A 23376-nucleotide genomic window follows, 5' to 3' on the forward strand; every position below is an offset into this window, starting at 1 on the left:
ATAAACTTCCAAAATATACCCTTCCAGTCGTATCTATCAACAGGCAGGGTTCAAGGGCTTGTTAACTCTGTGACTTAGCAGGGGCCTGCCCCTATGCAATCTGTGCATCTACACATCAGTGACAGGAGATAAAGTTTCATCTTCCTTTTATCTTGGGGTAGATGGAAGAGTTCTTCTCTTAACGGTACCACTAGGTTCAGCACCACAGTGACAAATACCAAAATACGTCCAAGGAAGGCTTCTGTTCTAGGACCCAGATTATACTTATGCAAGAACTTTTCTCTGAAACATTAAAAATCAGAGAGAGGATCATACTGACTGAAACTGCTTTGTGCCCTCAGTCTGAATTGGACAAATACAGTCAGAAGTGTCAAAGACAAATAATACTGTGCATAATAATCCTGTGCACTTTTTCCTGAGTGGTGACTCATCGTGCTAATCAAAGCAAATGTGATCATCAGTGAATTTAAATGACTACAGTCTGAAAAAGAACAACAAAACGTGACAGATTTTGTATAAGAATCATCTTTAAAGTGTGTGAGAAGCAGTTTAAGAGTCTTGTGAGCTGGATAATAGAAGATCTTATGTATCCACCTTCTATACATTATCCACATATACATCCACATTATCCACATCATATACAGCAGTTGCCTATGTTTAGTACTCATGTTATATACACTTTCCTACTAAGAGCAGTAGTTAGCCTGACTAGAATAAAGCAAGTGGAGTAAAGCAAGCAGTCCAGCAAGCTGTAGCTCATGGAGTGAGAAACCACAAAGCTGAGCCATCAGGATCAGTGAATATCTGCTTACAAAGTAATAGAAATGGTAGGAGAGCTTAACTAAAACAAATAAACATATGGTAAGATCATCTTGTATTGTATCCTACTGCCTGCAGGACTTAATGATCCTAAACAATGAATTAAACATTGTCCTATGAGAGCACAAAATGGCCTAGAACTTACCGACCTGTGAAAGATAAGCATTAATATAGCTATGCCAGCTGAAATTGCAAACAAACATAATTCAGCATTTTTAAGATGTTACTCTACAGTTGCCTCTTCAGAGGAAATAACAGTGAAGTCGCGTAGTTGTTTTTCTCTCCTGTAGAAACAATAAACACTTCTGCATATCTGATGTAAATTGTGCAAGTACCATCCACAGGCTACTTCCCACTATGTGAGCCATTCCTGCCAGGTTTGCCTGCCAATACTAATTTTACTATCTGTTCTGAACCTTGCACTATCACTTACTCTGCTAGAAATACAATTTTTGCAGCTTTGATAAAAGTTGTTGTTATTATAGCTCCTAGAAAAGTGGAAATACTGAAAACTAATCAGACACTAGTGAAAATTACCACAGTCATTCGCAGATTCACAAATGACTCAAACAGCTTCTCATATACTCGCAAGAAACACTAATATAATGTTGTTTAAATTCCAGTATTCTAGGATCTAACCTTTGTATTCAGTACTGGAAGCTGTGGCCTTGGAACACATAGACAGAATCAACTGGGCCACAGTTCCATATACAAGGATAATTACAGCCCCTCACCACACCCCCACCCACTCCACTCCTCTCTCCCCCCAGGAATCCACTGGAATGGGACATAGTTGCTTTTCGTTTGGTATCTGTCAGCGGGATTTCTAAATCAAGTGAAAGCATCACATAAAACCATCAGGGCACACCAATGCCTGTGCATATATAAGTCAGGACACATCAGTTAAGGGTCGTTAAGAAAACCAAGGTTCTAAGAGAGAAAGGACAGAGGTGGGCTCAGGGACGCATAGCACACAGAGTGGAATGAGAACTGTAACGTGTTGTAAATCTGTAACAGAGAAAATTTAGATTTGCTATCCAGAGTGAGACAATGGATAGCAAGGTAATACAAGCTAGTGCAAAGGATTCAGCTGGGTACAAGACAGCAGTTTAGGTTCAAGTAGAGCATTATTTCAGCATTAATTAGTGAAGCCAAAATTCTTCAGAGTACAAAAATACGCATGTTAGTAAAAAAAAAAAAGGCATTGTGAACCCACAAGAATGAATCACAGCTAAAAACAAAGGTTATGTGGATTTGATATCTCCTGTGATATCAGAATTAGAGCATTGCACTGGTGTAATCAAGATAGCATGCCTTCTATCAGTTAGTCCATCCCCTTTCCTGCTAGAAACTGAGAAATCACTGTTTATGTCCCTGTTCTATAATCTTACATAATATGCAGATATAATTTTGCAAGATCTTGCCTATATACTATATTTACTGACACCACTTCCTCAGGGTTAGGTAGAAGGACCTTAGGCTGCAGCTGCAATGACACTGTTAGCCACATGTACCGTGGGCTGGAGCTTGTATCACCTCATCCTGTAGAAGACCCAGGCCAGCAGGCCACCCAAACCTGGGAATATCTGTACCTGTGAGGCAAATGGAAATACCTCTGGAGCACACTAAACGTTATGTGCCTGGTATCTATATACTAGGGATGGAGAGATAACGCTCTTTATGAGTAAAGTAGAAAGTGTTTGAAATGTGCAGTACTGCAACTCAAGAAGAAAGAAGGGGAAGGAGTCACAGATGATCCTTCCCAGTGTTAATCTCATACTCGGACAAGGTTTTATAAATCCCATATTTAAAGAACATCACCTCTCCATTCTTCCCAGTTACCCATTGATACGGCAGGTGTTGTATTATTCATAGGGGATTCTGAATATTTGTAATATTCTGCATCCCCTGTAAAACTGTTTTCAATGCAGATAACGTTCAGGCTTTTGGGTAACTCATTGGTATGTTAAAGGCATTTTGTCAAACGGTGAACTTTTCTTCTCCTCAAACATTACCCCTTTGAGACAGGGGCACTAGCAGGCTGCTGTATCAACAGTAACCTATTATAACGCAGTACTGGCTGTCAGCCAGACCAGAGCCTGCAGGGCTGGTGAGAAAAATCTTTCCTCACCCCAGCAGCAGTGCCAGGTTGTCCCAAACACATAACAGACTTAACAGAAGTAGTTCAGATACCCGAAGAGGGTTGTTTAATGTTTCTTTAGGCACATAAAAAAATTCCAAGGCAATTGTCCTTACTGACCAGGCTTGTGCCATGAGATGCCCTCCTGCCTTCAAAGTCAGTCCAAGCATGAAGAATCCAAAGCGAACATGAGTTCAACACCATCATTTTAGCTGGTACTGACCAGCTGCAGTTTTGTTTACCTGAAGAGAGGGTATAAAGAGAACAGTCAGGCTCTTTTCAGTGGTGTTCAGTGACAAGACCAGAGGCAAATGAAACACAGGAGGTTCTGTCCGAACATCAGGAAACACTTTTCACTGTGGGTGACCAAGCACTAGAATAGATTCCCCAGGGATTTTGTGGAATCTTCCTCCCCCGAGACATATTAAAAAAATTTAATCTAGACACAGTCATAGGAAATGGTCTGTAGGTGGCCCTGCTCGATCAGATAGGTTGGACAAGACGACCTCCAGAGGTCCTTTCCAATCTCAACCATTCTGGGATTCTTTACACCTTCCCTTTAGGTATTTCTATATATTGATGAGATCCTTCCTGGTCATTCTCTTCTCCAGGCTAAATAGTCCCAGTTCTCTCAGCATTTCCCCATATGTGAGGTCCCCCAGTCCCTTTACTGGACTCTTTCCAGGACGTCCATGTCTTTCTCATACTGGGAAGCCCAGAGCTGAACACAGTACTCCAGGGGTGGCCTCACCAGTACTGATTAAAGGGGAAGCATCGCCTCCCTTAACGTGCTGGCAACACTCCTCCTCATGCAGCCCAGGACACCGTTGGTCTTCTTTGCCACAAGGGCATATTGCTCTCATGTTTCTCTTGTATCCACCAGAACTCTCTAGTGCCTTTTCTGCAAAGCTATTTTCCATCTGTGTGGCCCCCCAGTATATATTGGTGCATGTTTTGTTCTTTTCCAGGTGCAGGACTGTACTTCTCCTTGTTGAACTGCATGACGTTCCTGTCAGCCCATTTCTCCAGCCTATCGAGGTCCTGTGGGTGGCAGCACAACCTGCAAACTTGCTGAGGATACACTCTGCCCCATCATCCAGATCGTTAATGAAAATATTGAACAGAAATGGACTCAAAAGAAGTGGGATACACGGCTAGTTTCTGGGCTCCAACCTCACTTTGTTTCACTGATCACCACCCTCCGGGCCTGACCATTCAGTCATTTTGTCAATGCACCTCACTGCCAGCGCATCCAGGCCATGCGTCATCTTATCTATGAGAATCTTTGGGGAGACAGTTCTGGAAGCCTTACTGAAGCCCATGTAAACAATATGCACTGTTCTCTCTTCATCTATCAGACAAGTCATTTCATCACAGAAGTTTATCAAGATGATCAAGCTTGACTTTTTCTCTTAGTGAAGCCATGCTGACTGTGACGACTTTCTTGTTACTCAAGTGCCTGGAAATGGTTTCCAGAGTTAGCTGCTCCATCTTCCCAGGCACTGAGGTGAAGCTGCCTGGCCTATAGTTTCCTGGGTCATCCTTGTCCTTCCTGAAGGAATGCTTTCTTCCAGTTATCAGGCGCTTCTCTTGATCTCTATAACTGATCAGTTATTGAGAATGGCCTCACAATGCTTCTCTGAGGAATTACGTATGTGCAGTTTACTTTATGTGTTGATTGACCTGGATTTTTTCCATCAAAGGAACATCTTTCTTGCCCCAGACTTCCCCCCTAGTCTCTGGGACCTGAGATTCCTGGAGGCTGGTCTTCCTAGTAAAGACGAAGGTGAAAGCTATTCAGAATGAAATAAGCCAAGACAGTAACTCAAGTGAAATCTTATAGCCTCTCTCCCTGAAAAACTCAACATTTTCTGCAACTGCCTTTTCTTTTCAGGTCCTGTGCCATCTTCAAGCCTGTTTTCACATTGGCAGTTTATACCAGAAAAAGATATGTGTTGCAGGTCATTCTTTACTGTAACTAAATGTGATTTTGGGAGAAGATATAAACACATCTGCCCTAGATTTAAACGTAGTCTTTGTAGTAGCACTGCCAAGAAGTGGCACAATTTCTGTCTCTATAGTGACTCACTGTAAATGTGATCTGGGCCTTCTTCCATAAGGATGGTGAGAATATTTCTTTCCAGACTTGTAGCAGCAGAAACAGGCACAAACTGTGACCAAAGGGATTGCTGGCTTGTTTTCTCCTCCTGAGCCAGGCTCAACCTGGACATGGCCTTCTGCAGAGATGTTCAAATATACAGCTGGCAACTGGGTGTTGAATGTTTGGTTCTTTTTTTCCTTTCTCTCTTCTGGAATGTTGAGCACTCTTGTTTGAAGGTAGAGCCTAGGTGGTGTTTCATGTGAATGGACAACTCTGAAACTACACAGGCTCTAGTAAACAGTCCAGACTGTGAGTAAGCCAATATAAGGTACTGCACTGTTGGATGTAAAAAAGGTCAGAGCTGTGGGTACTCCTGTATAAATAAAGGTAGAACTTCCTAGGGGAATAAGTTCACCAGCCCATATATGATAATTGTCAAAAATCCCCTAAAACACATTGAGGGATAATAGGGTTTAAAGTTAATTGATCAAGACAATATTCTAGCTTATTTTCAGCTAGATAAGCCAGTGCAGAAATGGACCAATAGACAGAAAAGTATTATCTCAATTCTTTAGAAATAGCAGTGTCATGGGTTTGACTCTGATGGGTTTTTTTGTAAAAAAGTGGGGGTAGACTCATGCAAAACTTTGAGAGCCTCTCTCACCCCCAGGGAGGAGTTGAACCCGGCTCTGGCCAGGGCCAGGCCAATCAACGCCTCTGTGATAAAGATATTTAAGAGGTGACTCCATTGTTCTTTTTTCTCTCTTTTGGTTTTGTCTTGTTTTGAGCTGTCCTGTCTTTAATATTGGAAAGTTTTTCTGTTGGAGGAGGGAAAGGTGAGAGAAAAAAGGAACGTTGTCCTGAGAAGAAAGGGGGAGGAGAGTCACAGAGGAGGAGAGGGAGAAGGCTGCCGGAGCGGGAGCGGGACCTCTTCTGGAGCTCCGTGGTGGCTGGGATGACAAGAAGGTGATTGTCTGCCAGTTGGGACTGACAGTGGTGAGAGCGTCCAGGATGTGTCGGTACGTGCAGAGCCCCATGCGAGAGAGGAGAGAGACTGAGCATCAGGGAGGGATGCACCCAAAGTGATCCATGGCCCTGATGGATTCACAACAAGGAAAAGGATTGCCTCTTGTGAGGTGGGCACCATACGGCAGGAATGAGAGACTGCGAGGAGCCCTCTTTCTCAAGCAGGAGCTGCCATGGACACTGAGTAGTGGCCAGATGGAGCATACCCCCCACCCCTTACCCTCCTTGCACTGATGGGAGGAGGAGGTAGCTGGGAAGATGGGAGAGGTGGAGGGGGTGAAGTATATTTAAGATTGTGTCATATTTATTGAGGTATTCCTCTTATTTTCCTGCTTTGTAAATGGTGGTAGTGAATTAAATCTGTGTTTTTTCTCCCCAAGTTCCTCCTGCTCTTTACTCGTCACCTTAAATGGCAGATGGTTATCCTCCCTATCCGTAATCTCAAACCTTTGAGCCTTTTTAGTTGAAATTGTCTCCCTCCACATCACTGTGGAAATGGGGGTGAGGGGAGGAGTGAGCTGGAGGCCATGTGGTTCTTTGTCCCAGTCGGCTTGAACCAGGACAAGCAGTAATTGATATAAGCAGCTGTTTCTACTGTTCCTGCAAATGAAAAGTGAAATCACAAATTCAAAGCAGAATGCATAACCCCACGGGGATTTACACAAGGCTTCCTGGTTAATTGACTGTAATGGGTGAGAGTTAGGGCCGGGGTAAATGAGCAGTACTCATTGCCTTTAAAACTGTGTCCACTGCCACAACTCTAATTCTCAGAACACCTTGATATTGTTTCTTTGACATTGCTGGAAGAAAATGTCACTTAATGAGCTTCAGAACAGTTCCAGTGGAGCCAGTGAAACTGATTGTTCTAACTCAGACATCCTTGCAAGCATGTGGATGACTGAGGCCTGCCAACAAGTTTCTCAGGAAACATCAGTCTGATGTGAAAAAGCACAGGCCTGTTATGGTCATTTTGCTTTCAGTTTTAGAACTTTCCCAGTGCTTAATTTAATTTTCCCAGTGCTTAATTTAATTTTACTGCTGCAACTCTAGAAAATCTAAACTGCACATTCAACTTAGAGACACCTGCTGTAAGTTTTAATGTGTGTCTAAATCAAGCTACATGTGTCTCTAGGATTTGTAGAAGTGAATTTTGGTTCATGTTTCTGCTCCATTTCTTTTCTGTCAGAATTACCTTTGCAGTTGTTCACTCCAAACCAGAGCCAAGTGCGAGTTACACAGAAAATGTACACAAACAGAAAATCTGGACCCAAATATCATCCAGAATTTGAGGAGCAGACAGCATGAAGACAGGGGTTTTTTTAATGTTTTGTGATCCTCCCAGGCCGATATATTATTCTCATATCATATAGACTCTGATTTAAAATGAAATAATACTTTAGCATGGCTAAGGAAAACCAGGAAATGGTTACAATTAACCCATAAAGGTAAACAGAAGGAAAAGGTAGGGTTACAAGCTGTTTGATGTGGCGGGCCACATCTGGATCGCTATGTCCAGTTCTGGGCTCCTCAGTGCAAGGAGGCTGAGTTCAGTAAGGCACTGCAGCAACTTTCATGTGAGGAGTCACTGGACAAAGAGACCTATATTAACCACATTATAACTGTATTATTGATTGTTGTGTTTAAACCTATTTCTTGTTGCAGGTGATGAAAAACTGTCGTGAGGAGGTGTTCTGCTGTGCTCACTGCTCACAAAGAAACAAGAACTGGTCAAGGATTTGGAGGCTGAGGGCAACTTTGGCTGCAGAGTCAGTGAGGTTATGGAGTTTTAAATCCTGAGATCAAATGAGCAAAGTAAATAATAGACTTACAGTCCCGCACTTCAAGAGAGCAGTCATCTGCTTATTCAGGGTGTTTCTGGAAGGATGTCAAAAGATATAGCGCTCGATAACTCATCAAAGGGACTCAGGAAAGCTAGAAATCCAAAACAATATTACCTGACTGAAACAAGCAAAGGCTGTGAAAAGCAACAGGAAGATTTTCTAAAATGCTATTGTCAGCAAAAAGTCAATTGTGATTTTTCCTCTGTTTTCATTGATAAGGTTCGCCTTCATGCCTTTGTGGTCCTGCAGCTTACTAGCAGAACCTGTGGAGCATTACTCACAGGAGAGAAAGATAACCTTTAGGAGCATTTAAGACAGTTGGGCGCACAGAAGTTCATGGTCTTTTTTGGGGCTTACTGCGGGGTCTGGCCAAAGTTGCTATGAGGCTACTCTTGTCCTGGAAAAGTAATGGCAGTGGGAAGACCTTCCTTATGAGTGGAAAAGACAAAAGTTACTCCTATCTACAGGAAGAGCAAGAAGTATCCAGGGAACTAATGGACAAACTGCCACATCAGTGTACATGAAATAAATCCTCAAAGGCTTTTCAAGTCATATGAAGAAGATGACTGGGAGGAACCAGCCTGGATTTGCCAAAGACAAATCATGCCCAATTAACCTGATTGCTTTCCCTAATGGGATAATTGGCTCTGGGCATAAGGGGAGATCAATGGATGCTGTGTGCATGGACTTCAGTCGGGTCTTTGAAGCAGTCTCCCACAGTACAGTCAAACTGATGGGATATGAACTGGGTGACTGCAGAACAGAGTGGGTGGATGATTGACTTGACAACTAGATTTAAAAAATTGTGCTGATTGCTATGAAGTGTAGCTGGTATCTCATTACTAGTGGAGTCTTTCAGAATGGTACTTGGGCCAATATTGCTCTGTACCTTTATTAAAAACCTGGACAATGGATTGGAGGACTTACAGCAAATTTGTCATGCTAACAAATTCAGGAGAGTGTTGATATGCTGAAGTGCAGACCAATAGAGAGTGTATTAGCAGCCTGGAGAAACAGGCTGATAGAAACCTCATCAAGTTCATCAAAGATGAATATAGTGTCCTGTACCTGAAACAGAGTAATTTCATACAACAGGATTGACTAAGGTCTGACTGACTGGAAAACAGCCTTGTAGAAAAAATTCTGGAGGTCCTTGTAGATATTGTAACCCACTCCTGTCATCTATTCCATCTCTTATACAAGAGCCATAAGGACCTAGTAATAAGGACATATACAAACCAGATGGAGTAGTTTTGCTTGAGAAGCCAAGAAAGAACAACTTTGGATATGCTAGTGAGTTACCTTGAGATAATGTGAGAGGTGTAAAATGGACAGGAAAGAAAACTAAAGAATGAAGGATGAGCAAATGATGAGCAAGTAATGAGTAGGATAGCTGACTAACACATAAGAATATTGGATTATATTCAAATATGGAACATATTCAAATTCTGAACTGTCTCTGATGGATTAAAATTGAGCACAAACACTAACAAATAGGACCAGGCCAGAGCAGAAAGATGACATAAATAAGGTCACAACAAAGTTTTAAGCTGATTTCAGGGTTCTTGCTTCCATCAGAACTCAAAGAAGAAGTAAATAATTTTGACCTCAAGGCAGAGAATGGGCACTAGATATCAAGATCCCATTATTATCTTTATTCTGTTGAGGGAAAAGATCATGTTAATGTAAACAGGATAGCTGCACTGCTTTCCCTATACTCGTGTCTTATTACTGATGTAAAAATCCAGTGCTATGATTTACAGCCTGACCATAAATAGACATACAGAGCTAGAATATCCTGACTAAGAGCTCTTTCTTAGGAAACCTTAGTCCCAGGGTACCCACGATTAACTTGGAGGACTTTAATAATGACTAAATTGTTAGTTCTCAGAAGTATCCAAGGTCAGCCTGTTTTAAGGCCAAAAAGCTAGCCCAGTTTCTGGAAAGGCAAAGGTTAATTTTCAGGCCAGAGAAATCCTAGATAATAAGAATGGACATCAGAGAACCTGCTTCACACCCTTTTAATTAAAGAACTAATCAATTAGTCCTCTATCTTAATTTAATCAACTTCCCTAGAGAAGTATATTAACCACAGATGGACAGATTAGATCAGGTTGTCACAATAAGTCCCATGTATTAGGACAAGGTACAACATCATTAGGAGTGGAGAAAGCTGTAACAGCAATCTCTTTTTGACCCCTTTTTTATTTTTCTTTTCAAATGAGGTCAGGCAGAATTAGTTTTTTGGAATCATGTTTGTAAAATGTCTTAGTAAGGCCAGGGATTGCATTAGGGTTCAACACATCAAATCAAAGGGCTGTTGTAGGTCAGTTTCATGATTGTGTTAAACTGAATGGACCAGGACAAGTTCTGGTCCATTATCCCAATGGGAAGCAATTATTTTCCGCTTGTTGGTATCCTTATCGAAAGTTGTGTTACCTTCAGATATCTGGCTTTTAACACTCGACAGTAAGGGAGAGTTGGCCTGTAAGACAAAGGCTTGTGAAGTCTCAGGACTTTTGGAAAAAAAAAAAAAAGAAGACTCCTATGTAAACTGCTTCTGGAAAAGTAGATCTTGCAGCCAACACATTACCTGCCTGTTGTGTATTTTAAGTTCTAAGCTCCACCTAGAGACACGTTCATTACAAATGTCTTTAACCACTGGCTGCACAAATCTGAAACACAGGTGAATCTGTAGGTGAGGAACACATGACAGGACTCACAGCTTGTTGCATTTAGAGGTCAGGCTCTCTTTCTGGTACAGTTTGTTGTTCAAAGGAAATTCAATGCAATGAATCCAACACGATTCCCAAGCATGAGCCAGTTCTCTTACAAGAGAAACTGAGTCAACAGAGGGCTGTGCATGTTCATTGACACATAGGGGAGAAAAAGGCATGTAGCTGAACCTGTCCAGGGCAGTGGAATATTAACAGGTCAGGCCAGTCCAGGTGGTGAATGTAGAAGGACTGGCTACATCAGGGAGTGTTGGTGGGTGGAACAGGCTGTCAGGCTGATAATGTAGGGCAGACCAGGAAGTCAGTGACAAGCAGGAAAACGAGTGTGTTATGACCTACAAACTAGTATATAGAATGATTAGTAATGGCTAAAGATGGAACGTATGGTCTCTAAATAGAGATACTACTCTGTGTGTCAGGTTTGATAGCACCAGCACATGGGAAATCCAGGATTCTAGGAAAATGTATATCCACCAGGGTAGACAATGAGTTAAAATAAATGTACCAGAGTAAGGCAGCATTCATAAAGATTGAGGTTGTGGGCAAAATTTGAAGCCAGACCAGGTTAGCTGTGATGCAAAAGTGAATCAAACTAAGGAAGGAGACAATGGTGAATCTTGTGGCCATGCTATTCTCCACTGCCAATGAATTTCCCAGATGCACACCAAACAATCTTCAAGAAATAACTCCAGCAGTGCTTGTGGCGCAGTGCTGCAAAGTCTGGTGATCTACCTCCTCCCCCACCGTGTCCCCAACTCTCCTTTCTGCAGTAGCAGCTCTAGCAGCTGTTTGTCTTGTCTCTGGAGATGGTGCCTGCAGCACATGCTCAGGCTACTGCTTCCATCTACTGTTCATCAGCGATCATTGTAAGCTACTTCTTGCCTGGGAGCCAGCAGGATCGGGAGAAAGCAGCAGCCTCAATTAACCTTCCCCTAGCCCTGCCACACCGGGGTTACTCAGCAGAAAGGGGAACTTAAGCAGCTGGATCAAAGATGATGTTCCACTGCTGTCAGACATCTGGAAACTACTGGTGACAGAGCGTAACTGAGCCTGAAGGGTGGGCTTGTCATGAGTGTAGCATACCAGGGCTCTGGGGGAAGAGGGGACATCCAGCTCAGACAGCTGGTGATATGTTCACATGATTCAAACATGTCATGGTCATGACCAACAGTAGCTTAGCAAGTAAAGACCATGTCTAAATAACAGGTGATAAAAATAACAGGAGATAAAATCAGAAGACGATATACAACTGAGGAATGAGACAAGGGTTATGACAAAACACATGAGGAGAAGAGGAAACAGCAGTACATACTGAGTGAGCCAGAAGAAAGCAGTGTGTTGATAGACATGATCAGGGAAGGCAGTCACATGTAAAAGGCCAGCCTTGGAGAGTGGTTTAATGCAGGTACTCAGAATATGCCAAGGTGAATCTTAGAGGGTCCTGTAGTCAAGTTAACAAAAGATCCTTTGCTGCCGCTGTCTTCCCAGGCAGATCTGGAGACAATTTCAAATGTGATTAGCTCATAAAACTGGAATAGACCCTTTTCTTCAAGTCAGATACTGCTCTTTTTCAGCAGGCACACGCACACACACTGTACACTTATGCTTCCACATGCCCTGGAACATAAATTCAGACAATTAGGACCTCTTTCATCTTCTTGATAACTGCTTACATATAAGTATATTTAAGCCAGTTTCCTAATCTGTGCCTACAGAGTATGGTAACAGTTTTCTCCACACAACAAAACATCAGGAGGGGTCACACTGTAGATGCACACTGAAAATTGTGGATAAAGAAAAGAGTTCCAGGGGGTCTCGTTCAAAAGGTCGTGATTCATAATGATGTAGCAGCTCTCAGAAGCGTGATAAACATAGCTGGAGCAGCTTAGGGCATACCTTAAGTGGACTGGGTAATTCAGGAACACAAAATAGCATATGGAGAATTTTGGAACAGTGATTTAGGGTCAAAGGTCGAGTACAACACAGGAATCAAATGTGTTCACTAGACAAGAAGTTGTCTTGACAGGGGTGGAAAAGGCTGCAATAGGTTAACTCAGATGTACTGAACTGAGATAGTTAAGGAATAAAAAATGGATAAGGCCAAAGTAGGGTTAATGTGGACTGTGCAAAGACTGAATTCCTGATGAGGAATATGTCCAAGGCCAACGGATAGAGCATAATGGCCAGGCTGTGCTGGGGCAGTAGGATAAAATAACATGAAATTCGTAGAGACAGCTAGGGGAATTCTTAAAGTCAATGAGGGATGGATTAGTTCAAATCATTGGCAATGAGTACTACCTAAATTCAGTTAAGACCTGGAGCAGGGGATGCCAAAGGTGATTAACACAAGTCAGAAAACTAAGACCAGTATTTAGTACAACAAGAGGAATTGGGATGCAATGAGGAGTTGGAGACAGCAGTGAGATAACATCAGACTGGAGTGTGGATAACATAGTTAAGAAAATGATTGGCATGGATAAAGGAGAGAAAGGATAACTCAGGATGAAAAAATAGTTAAATGTGCTGTGATGGGTGGTGTAAATAGGTCACTTGAGCAAAATGTTCAAGGCTTGAATAACAAGACCAGCATGGTTGAGTTCAAAATTCAGGGCTGCTGTTTGCTTGGAACACGATTGAGGTTTCAGATGCTTTCAGACGGCAGTTTCCTTTGACAATTTTAATGGGACCTAGACTGAAAGTTACAGCCTAGAAAAAAAACCTGTTCCTGACCCAGTCCTGTTATGCCATCCATTGGGTACGCTTTGACGGTGCAGTGCTTCAGGACGGGAAAGGAGGAGTCTGCAACTCAGAATTCCCCTTTCACTCTGAGGCACTGTCCTGAGGCTTATTTGTAGGTTCTGGTGAAAAAAAAAAAAAAAAAAGGAGTCAGAATGTTGTGGGAAAGGAGCAGTTTTTAATATATGTCCTTATTTACTGGTAATGGAGAGAAAGAGAAGGTTTAGTCTGAGAGTTACCAGGGCACCCATTTCTGTTTTAGACTAGACGATACAGGAGGACATCCTGCCCTGCTCATTCTAGTAGAGATATTATTTTTTTACAATGGAGCATGTGCTTAAAATAATGTAAACCAGCCAGGAACACTGCCTATGATCTCCATCCCTTGCAGAGAAGCAATTTTTCCCACCTTTGGTCCTTGTTCCTGGGACTTGTTAAATAATTTTATGTTTTCTCTGGCCAGGATTAAGCAAAACCTGATTTGCATGCAGGTGCGTGTTGGCCCAATGACATCAATGCAATGTCCAGACAGCCCCTGGAGCTATTCAGACATTTTTGAGAAAATCCTAACTCTCTCCAGCTCTGATGTTATCAGGATGCAACATCAGAGAGATCGGTGTTCCAAGTCTCTAGTTTTTGGACTGATGTCATCCTACCTTCAAACAATGAAATATTTGTCTTCAGTAAAAAACTAGGAACAATGAACTGAAGCTAACAAGGACTTCTGGGATTAGACTCACTCTTGAGACAAAAACTTTCATAGCTAGCGATTGGCCCTCTCCTCAATTCTTTACAGCCCAGTGCCCCTCCTGGGAGAGACCGAGCTAAACACAAAGGTCTAGTTAAAACTTGGTGAAACTCTAGTGCCTTGGGATGAAAGCACTCAGCATCTTGGAAAGAAACTTCATTGTCTTGGGAAGAGCAGGGGAAAGCAGGAGATGTCAGCAAAGGCAGAACAGAAGAGCTGGAGAAAGTCTTCAGATTTTCAGAGGCAAATTCAACGTATTTTTAATATCAGTGGGAAAATCTGACGTCCAAATCCTGCTGTTGTGTCCAGGTCTAACCTTGTCCTGTATCTAAAATGTATTCTGCCCACCAGTTTTTCTCAGTGTAGGTCCTGAGACTCAGTCATCTGTGTGAACACTGACGCACAACAGCTAACACCTGATCTGTCCCAAGTTAAGGTATAAATAATCTGCTTGTTAGCACAAGAATTACTGTCTTGCTTCAGGGCTTATAATTTAACTCACACCGTCTCTGCTCCAGGAAGAGACGACTGTTTTGGACTCATGATCTCCATATACGTTCTCACAAACAAAGAAGATTGATTTTTCTTTCACTTAGTGCAGTACGTATGAGAAGTAAGACCATTGGACTTTGTACATCTGTGTGAGAAAGGATCATATTAAGACACGAGTTCTATGTTGCTCATCCCAATACAAATTAAAAAATAGCTCTGCTTCTTGGTGCTACACTCTCAAGAAATGGTGAAAAACAGCCTTAAGTTTCTGTTGTCAAACTACTTGATTCCTTTAAAGGAGGATTTTCCCAAGACAGTACATATACCGAAATCTGAGAGGCTGTTCATGATGGGACACTGGATTGCAGAAGGAAGGGTATCGCTGGGCAGGACTCACCCCACACTGGATGTTGTGAATGAGATACAACAGTGAATCAGGTCCCTACAGGAAAGCTGTACTTAGATGCCTCATGGCATCTAAGACATCTGGTGGAGTGGTTGCTATTGAGAAATAGGACCTTTTAGGAACTCCACTTGCCCCAAGCAGAAAGAATTGCACCAGGTTTTTATTAGTGGTGATGCACGAGTGTGTCAACAAGTTAAGCAGTCTATCCTAGCAAATAAAATGTACCATTTCCTAGCTTTGAAACCTACTGGCACACCATGCAATCGCATCTCTAACACTAAAGTCTTTTACACTTTCAAATCAGATACTTACTACCAAGCTGTTGATAGCTATTGGAATTTCCTAAACCTCTGTTCACATGCAGATACCATCTGCTGGAATCTATGCTATGCCTGGACTGATTTCAGCTCATGATTAGCAGTCATGATCAAGTAGTTTATTGGAGAGGGATTATAAGAGCTGACATCCAGTGCTAGCTTTTAGCTGCAACAGAGCCTCTAGAAAAGGGATTTTGAAAAAAAATAATCTACTGCAAACTATAAAGCAGTCATTAATAATGGGGTTGATAAGAGAATCATTTCTATAGCAGACTGTAAAAGATCCTTCTAGAAATACATCACAATAGATGTCCTACATGTCAGAGAGCAAATGTTATCATGAATTCCAGAAGGAATGCTGGGAATAGAGTATCTCTGGTTGATCCCAAACATATTAATTTTAGAAATATTGTAGTTCATATTGGTAAGGTTTTCTGGAGGTTGTCTGGTTGAACCCTTAATCACAGCAGGGTGAACTAGGTAAAGTTGCCCAAGGATCTGTTCAGTAACATTTTAATATGAGTGTCTCCAGGCACAGGTTCCAACATTTTGAGTGTTAGAGAACACATACATACTTGCATAAATAGATACATGTATACATATATACACACATATGCCTGTCTGACCGCACAGGTCACAAACACTCAGAGCACCCACAGACACAGCACCAATGGCCTCATCTTGCTCCTCGCTGGCTGAGAAGAATGAAGGTCCACCACAAGAATATACGTGCGTGTACACACACGTACAAGCTGTATCCTTCCAGCAGCCAGGTTCAGATACTTAGACTGCCCAGTAACTGAGTCTGGTTCTCTGTCTCCCGAGCTGCTGGCATCTAGACGTAAAAGTCCCTAAGACAGAAGTCCTAGTCCAGTGGCTGCTACAGACAGTCACAAACACGTACATGAAGCTGGCTAGGACCCCTCTGGTCCCATAGCCAACCTCCCCATGCTCTTGTCCCTATAGACACACTAACATTCTCACACTCGGAGCCCACCAGGACTCCTTTGGTCCCATAGCTGAAACTGGTGTCCCCATACAGCTAGGAGGGACCCCTCTCAGTCTGAAAGGTGATCTGGAGAGATGCTTCTGATGACTCTTCTTAGTGAGTGTCACACTTGGATGCTGGGGCTGATCAGTCTGCTAGGACTGCCTTAGGAGGGGCCTGTAAAAGATGTTTGTTCCTCACAGAGTCCTTGTTTTGGGTTCCCGTACGCTTCTGTGCTCCTCTGGTTTTGTGCAGATGAGTCCATCATGGGCTGATGTCTGTGGTGAGCCTGGAAGTAGCCCAGCAGAGTGTTATTTGTGCTCACTACTTGCTCCTCCACTCCTTTGTGAATGTGCAGACAGGTTTTCATCCCATAACATAATATTGACCACTGTCAGGACAGGGCAAAAAATAAATAAAAATTTCCATGTATCTCACTGGAATTCCCTCTGTTTCCACCTGTGGTCCTTGCTCCTCACATGTCTTGATCCATATTCATTACATTCTCCCATTTGGGAGGTGTAGACAGCAATAACACCTCCCCTTAGCTTTCACTTTCTACAATACCCACCTTTCTCAGGTTTTCCTCCAGTTTCTTGTGTTCCAGCTATCTTTGTGTAGTAAAAAAAGACATTGATGACTTTTCAGTATCTTAACTGCAGCTTGGATGTCACTCTCTTGTCCTGGGCAATCCCAGTCTGGACACAGTACTGTAAACAGGGATCCTACAAGTGCCAAATATGGGATAAAATCACTTTCATCACCGTGCTGACTACAGTCTTACTAACTGAGGTGAGAATATGTTTGGCTGTCTTTGCTGCAAGGACGTGGTGCCTTCTGTTCAGCTTACTCTCCCAAATGTTTTTGTACAACCCAACCTGTCCCTGTTACTCTTATCCGGGTGCCAGACTTTGTGCTTATCCTCATGAGGTTCCTGGAAGCCCATTTCTCCAGTCTCTGGAGGTCCTCACAAAGAGTAGCTCTGCTCTTATCCATACTGCCTTCAGTTTGTTAACATTCATACTCTGACCTGATATCTGGGCTCTTTAATTCAGACATTGCAAAAAGTATAAGTTTTCACAAGCCGCTAAAAGGGGATTCAAAATATACAGGTCTCCGCAATTTAAAAAGTACAATTTGGGAGGGCTACTGAAAGTGAATAGAATAGAATAGAATAGAAATGAATTGAATTGAATTGAATTGAATTGAATTGAATTTTTCAGTCTGAAGGCACCTTCAAGGTGTGGGATTACCTTTGCCTAAAAATTAGTTCTATCTGCAAGGCAACCATCTTGGCTAAAACATTGCCAGAGCGCTTAGGCCTCAAAACCATTCTCATGGCATTTGATGTGGAGTAATTAGCTAAAATTACTTAAATGCTTGCATATCATTGTTCATACATCGGAACATTGAGGAAGTTTCCAGGAAAACGTGCAGCTGGTGCATAAGGAGTTCTCCCCACAAAGGTTTCCAGAACAAACTTAAGGGTCAGTAACATTAAGGTAGCTTAGTGGTTCTGTCTCTAAGAGAAAATCCCACGGAGCATGGAAGGGAGTGGAGATACCGTGGTCAGTGAGCATGGAAGGGAGTGGAGATACCGTGGTCAAGCTCTGTGAACACAAAGGAACCTGGAGATGTCAAGGAGCCAGCTGACTGCACATTTACTGTCCTCGGTCAAGAGTCTGTCATCTTTTGATAGATGCTGTCCTTTGGGTGAACTATGCTCATTATAATCTCATTATAATACCAAAACACACCTCCATCCCAAAAGCCACCCACCTCCGAGATGCGACTACCCTTCACTGAGCTTGCACATTGAATTTTTCTAGTCTATACCTTTAAAAGCGAAGCGACAAAAATTTACACCAATCACCATAAAGATATGCATGGCTAGAGTTACTCAAGCTCCACCTGAAAGGTAACAAATAATATAAAAATGGCCTAAGAGAGGGGATGGTGTCAGGGAAGATACCATCATTGTCAGGAGAGATACCACCACAGACCACCTCCGACTCTCAGGATCGCTCGACGAGCCGAGCCTCTCTTCCTCCCCTTTCCATGGGGGGACATTACACGGCATCAGGTGGAGACTGCGAGGAGCCCTCATTCTCACGAAGGAGGAACTGCCATGGGCATGTCTTTCCTGTGCCATAAAAAAAAATTATTTTTGGCTTAGTCTATCCACTTGGAAAATAACTAAAAATAGAAGAGCTTCACAGTAGTGAAAATAATGTGTTAACATCAAGTGATTATTAGCAGGGAATCCCAACATATGTTAGGTATCAGATTTCTAACATACAACTGTGAGCAACAAGAGCTGTAAGAGGCTCTCCTCATTTTGGAATGACATTTGTGGACAGATGCAATACTCCTGGACATCTAAAATGACACTAGACATCTTTATTTTGGGCATCAGAATATCGGAATGTCTATATTTGAAGTGGATGTCTAAACTGTCATTGTGGACTATAGATACCAGCTAGACTTCTGCAGTAGATTCTGTCTCCTGTCAATGTCAACTTTATGGTTTCATTCTTTTTGACATCCAGCAGGTTTGTAGACAGCCGCAAACGGGTGTGTGGATCTGGAGTCAGATTGCATCCAAATGACAAATATTTAGGTACCCAAAGTGTAATGAGGTCTGTGAGATATGACACAGAACGCACAACAAACATTTGCTCTTTGACAGGTAGAGTTTGAATGCACAGAAGATATACTGGAGCATCCCAGATAAATGAAGATATCTACCACTAGGCCACTAGCTCACATTCTCTTTGAATATATCACTTTTTAAATTATTGTTCCTATTTTTTTATTTCTACTATTCTCTATTTCATTTATGGGTTTCTGTATTTAGACTGGAATTCATCTGCTTTCACTGGACGGATTTGAACAGGACTCCAGGTCCAGAAGAAACACCACCTAGGTGCATTTGAGATAGTTTTGAATTGTCTCACTGTCCTCTGATCATCTCTGCAGAAGAGTTTGGGTTTTCCATAGATCCTGAGTCATATCTAATAAATGCCTTTGATTACTTAATACATATGAAACAAATTTAGTTACTGATTCTTAGGCTAGGATATCTCAAGTCTGTAGTCTCCAAATTGCTAATTTTGGAAGACGGTTCAGCTTCTGAAAGGTATACCTCCAATATGTAGGAAACATTCCTTCTGGAGGAGGCTATTTGCCTCACTTTCCAAGGAAATATTAGATTTATTATCCCAGACTTGCACAGGTGACCTTTATGCACTTAAATTAGGGAAAGTGACTCTTATTTTTCAAGTCATAGAGTGCTAAGATCTCTATGTTAATAAAATCACATATGTGCTAATAACACCCTTAAAGTACAGTAGAAATATTAAAGGCAAAAATCATACATCACAGTAAAGATGTTGATCCAAATTCTAAGCATCATCGACTGTTCTTCATCTATGTTTAAAACAATGACTCTGAAATTAAACAAAGAGCTCTAGGGAACACCATTCTGCACACTTTTTGCTTCCAATAACAACCTCAGAACTCATAGTTGGTAATTAGTAATTTTCTGGACTCTCTATTATTACTGGAATTGTCCTTTCCTTTCCCCAAAGAAATATAATACATTTTTCAGGAAATTAATGCACACCAGCAAAAACTTGTTCTTCTCAGTTCTTTCAGTAAAATCAGTCTTCTAAACACTGTTTTTCTGTTCAAAAAGTCAGAACTATGCAAAATATGTTTTAAAAAATTCTGGCACATAGCAAGGAAAAAGAAAAACAGAAGATTTGTTTATTTAAAATTTTGTCGGGTATTTGGATGAAGTTTCCTTTCAAAATCCTAACAGAACTCTGCTAGGTCTATCTCTTGCGGTTAAAAATCCCCACTCTTCTCCCGCACTCCTCCCCAAAAAGCTGAAATGTTCTGTGCAATTTTTTGGAAAAGATTCTTACTGAACAAGAATTTACAGTGAAAAACACTACTAATACCATCTGAAAAAAAAAAAAAGAAAAAAAGGAAATACTCTGTTTTTATTTCCAATCTAAATTCATTTTCCTCCATCTTTTTCTCAGGGCTCCTTTCACCTCCTCATTCCTCAAACTATAGATGATAGGATTCAGTAAAGGAGTTACCACAGTATAAGAAAGTGAAAGAAACTTATCAACAGATGCAGAATAGCTGAATTTTGGTCGTAGATATGTGGAGCTTGCTGTACCGTAGAAAAGAGTCACAACTAAAAGGTGTGAGGAGCAAGTAGAAAATGCTTTCTGCTGGCTTTCAGCTGACGACATCTTAAGAACTGCAGAGATGATTCGAGTATATGAATAAATGATCAGTAAGAAGGGGCTCACAATAGCAAAGATAGCCACCACTATGACTTGAATTTCACTTGAGGAAGTGTTACCACAAAGCAGCTCCAAGAGAGGTTGAATCTCACAGAAGAAGTGGTCGATGGCAAGACCACAGAATGGTAAGCTGAATGTTATGATGGTGTGTACTAAGCCTACAGCAGTCCCACAAATGTAAGTTCCAGCAACCAGGCTTTTGCAGACCCTTCTGTTCATAATGATAATGTAGTTTAAGGGGTAGCATATTGCCACACATCGATCAAACGACATGGCAGCCAAGAGAAAACATTCTGCAACTCCAAAGAAAAGGAAGAAAAACATTTGCATTGCACATCCTGTCTTGGAAATACCTATTGTTCCCACCATTAGATTCTCAAGAATCTTTGGTACAATGACTGACAAATAGCAGATATCCAAACAGGACAGCTGAATGAGAAAGAAATACATGGGGGTGTGAAGGGCATTATCACCGTTAATTGTCAGAGCAATCATTGTGTTAGCCATCAAGGTGAGGATATAAAGAGAAAATAAGACTACAAAGAGAAAACGATGCAAGTGAGAGACTTGAGAAAAACCCAAGAGTCTGAATTCGCTCACTTCACTGAGGTTCACAGGAAACATCTCTCTTTCGTACCTTGCAGAACTACTCTCTCTTCATTTTAGGACTCAGTAGTTGATAAGGTTGTACACAGCCAGGCAAATTGTCAATCAGAATACAGTTGACTGACTGAACAGGGAAATGGATCAGAATTTAGAAGTCAGTCAAATTTTTAAAAGATCTTCTGAACAGATTGTAAAAGCGTGTAAAGAAAATTAGGCAGTCTTATCCGTGTGATTTTGTCTCCTTTTTTTTTTTGCTGATCTTTCCTCTTTCATACCATTGCCTTTGAAGTTTGCACATTTACTACTGTCTTCAAACACTCAGCTACAGATTTTACCCTGTAGAACAAGAAAAAAAACGTTAAGAGCAGATATCTTTTTATGGACAAATCACTTAAAGTTCCAACAGCATCCATCTATCACGAGCAGCATTTGAATAGTACAAAGGTGATTTCTGTTTTCTAAGCGATCTGCTCCAGGCGGTGATTGCTATTCTCAAGTTCAGTTGGTCCAAAGTATCTTGTGAGTCTATTCATAGCTAGGCTACAGAGCATCAGAAAGGTTAATGAACTCTTAAAGATAGACTTTGCACGCACAAGAATTTACTTGTGGGACCTGCAGCTGATGGCACTCATATTCTGAAGTTACCTTGTGGGAAGGCTCTAGATCAAAAGGAAGACAGAGAAGCTACATGTTGGAGTCTCCAGGAAAGCAATCTGCTCCAAGCACCCTTTCCAGTGAAGCAGGAGAGATCATTTTCCCCAGCACTATATACTGTCCACTGAGACTTGCTAGTGCTGAGTGGAGCAATAAGGGATAGTTGTTACAGGCTGGTTGCTACGCATGGTGCATGTACATTAGCTGGAATCTCAGATGCCCCCTCAGGTCTCTCCAGTTTTAGACAAATTGAGGTATACTTCTGTATAAACCCAGATGTCCTACTGCAATAGTGAGAGTTGTCTTTCACTTTGAAGTGATTACTATTACTTCATAATATACCCAAATCAGAGAGAGTTGTCACATAGGATCATTGCATTTGCACTTTCTCAGTGAAACTTTAAGGTAAATCTCTAGTGGGAGGGATACAGTCCACATCCATTTGGGGATACAAATCCTGCAGAGATAAGGATGAAAGGCTGGTCCAAACCAGAGTGAAAACTACTAAAGTCCATTCCTACTGCCAGAAGGAACAGTTCTTGAGCTAATATAAAAACTAAATTTTTCAGCGTCAATGTCAGAAAGAATGATGCCAGAAGAAATCTCATACATATGTGTTGTAGACCAGCAGAATAATTCGGGATACACTTGCAATTGGTGCTGTCCCACACTACAATTTATAACTAATTTCAAACATGTCACATGGTGAACAATCAATTCCCATACATGAGTAAAATATGTATGTTGCAGTTTAGTAGCTCTAGAAGATCAGTGGAGGAAAAGGCTCAGTTAAGCAGCATAACTTGGTGAAATCTGATATATGAATATAAAATAACTATGCCCTTAACATCTCTTAGTAACAAGAAGTCTGTAGCACTGTTTTCTCTGCTATAAATCTCATGCTTTTGACAGTCCTCAGAAGCATGACTTCGAGGCCAAAATTACTTAACCAAGTTGGAATTTATTGGCAACTTATTTCCAATTTAGTCCAGGAGTGTGACTGTCCTAACATACATCTGTGATATAAAGTCCTGCCACTGTCTGTCCTTAAATGCTGCTTGGAAAAATTGTAGAAAATGTTTAAGTCATGAGTTTAATGACATTAATAATTTCACTTCATCATATATTTCCAGGGCTACAGAAATATCATAGTATAAGTTTCCTAATGATTTTGAACTTGAGGCTAAAGATAACCAAAAGAAGAACTTTAGTAAATCCATTCCTCTGAGCTTCTTGAAATGCCCTATTGCCAAGGGAACTAATCTACTTTTCACCTGCTGAAGATAAGTACAATTGTGGAAAAATAATGGAAGATAGGCAAGGGGGATTGTAAACACCCTATGTGTGACTGTAAACACTCTATGATAGAGAAACAGTGGAAGATTTTCTGCTGCCTGGAGCAGCTGCTGGTGGCCGAGAGATCTGGAGAGATCATAGAATCATAG

The 23376-nt window shown here is 41.5% G+C and overlaps 1 protein-coding gene across 1 annotated transcript; it reads right to left on the reverse strand.

Moving 5' to 3' along the window:
• Positions 1-20371: 20371 nt before the first annotated feature.
• Positions 20372-21295, reverse strand: LOC104267878 (olfactory receptor 10C1-like; the record flags this gene model as incomplete). Its single annotated transcript, XM_009865266.1, has 1 exon — positions 20372-21295. A coding segment is annotated over exon 1 (924 nt), but the record flags the coding sequence as incomplete, so codon positions are not given.
• Positions 21296-23376: the final 2081 nt, after the last annotated feature.

Source organism: Apaloderma vittatum, unplaced genomic scaffold, assembly GCF_000703405.1.
Source record: "Apaloderma vittatum isolate BGI_N311 unplaced genomic scaffold, ASM70340v1 scaffold4322, whole genome shotgun sequence".
NCBI classification, from domain to species: Eukaryota; Metazoa; Chordata; class Aves; order Trogoniformes; family Trogonidae; genus Apaloderma; species Apaloderma vittatum.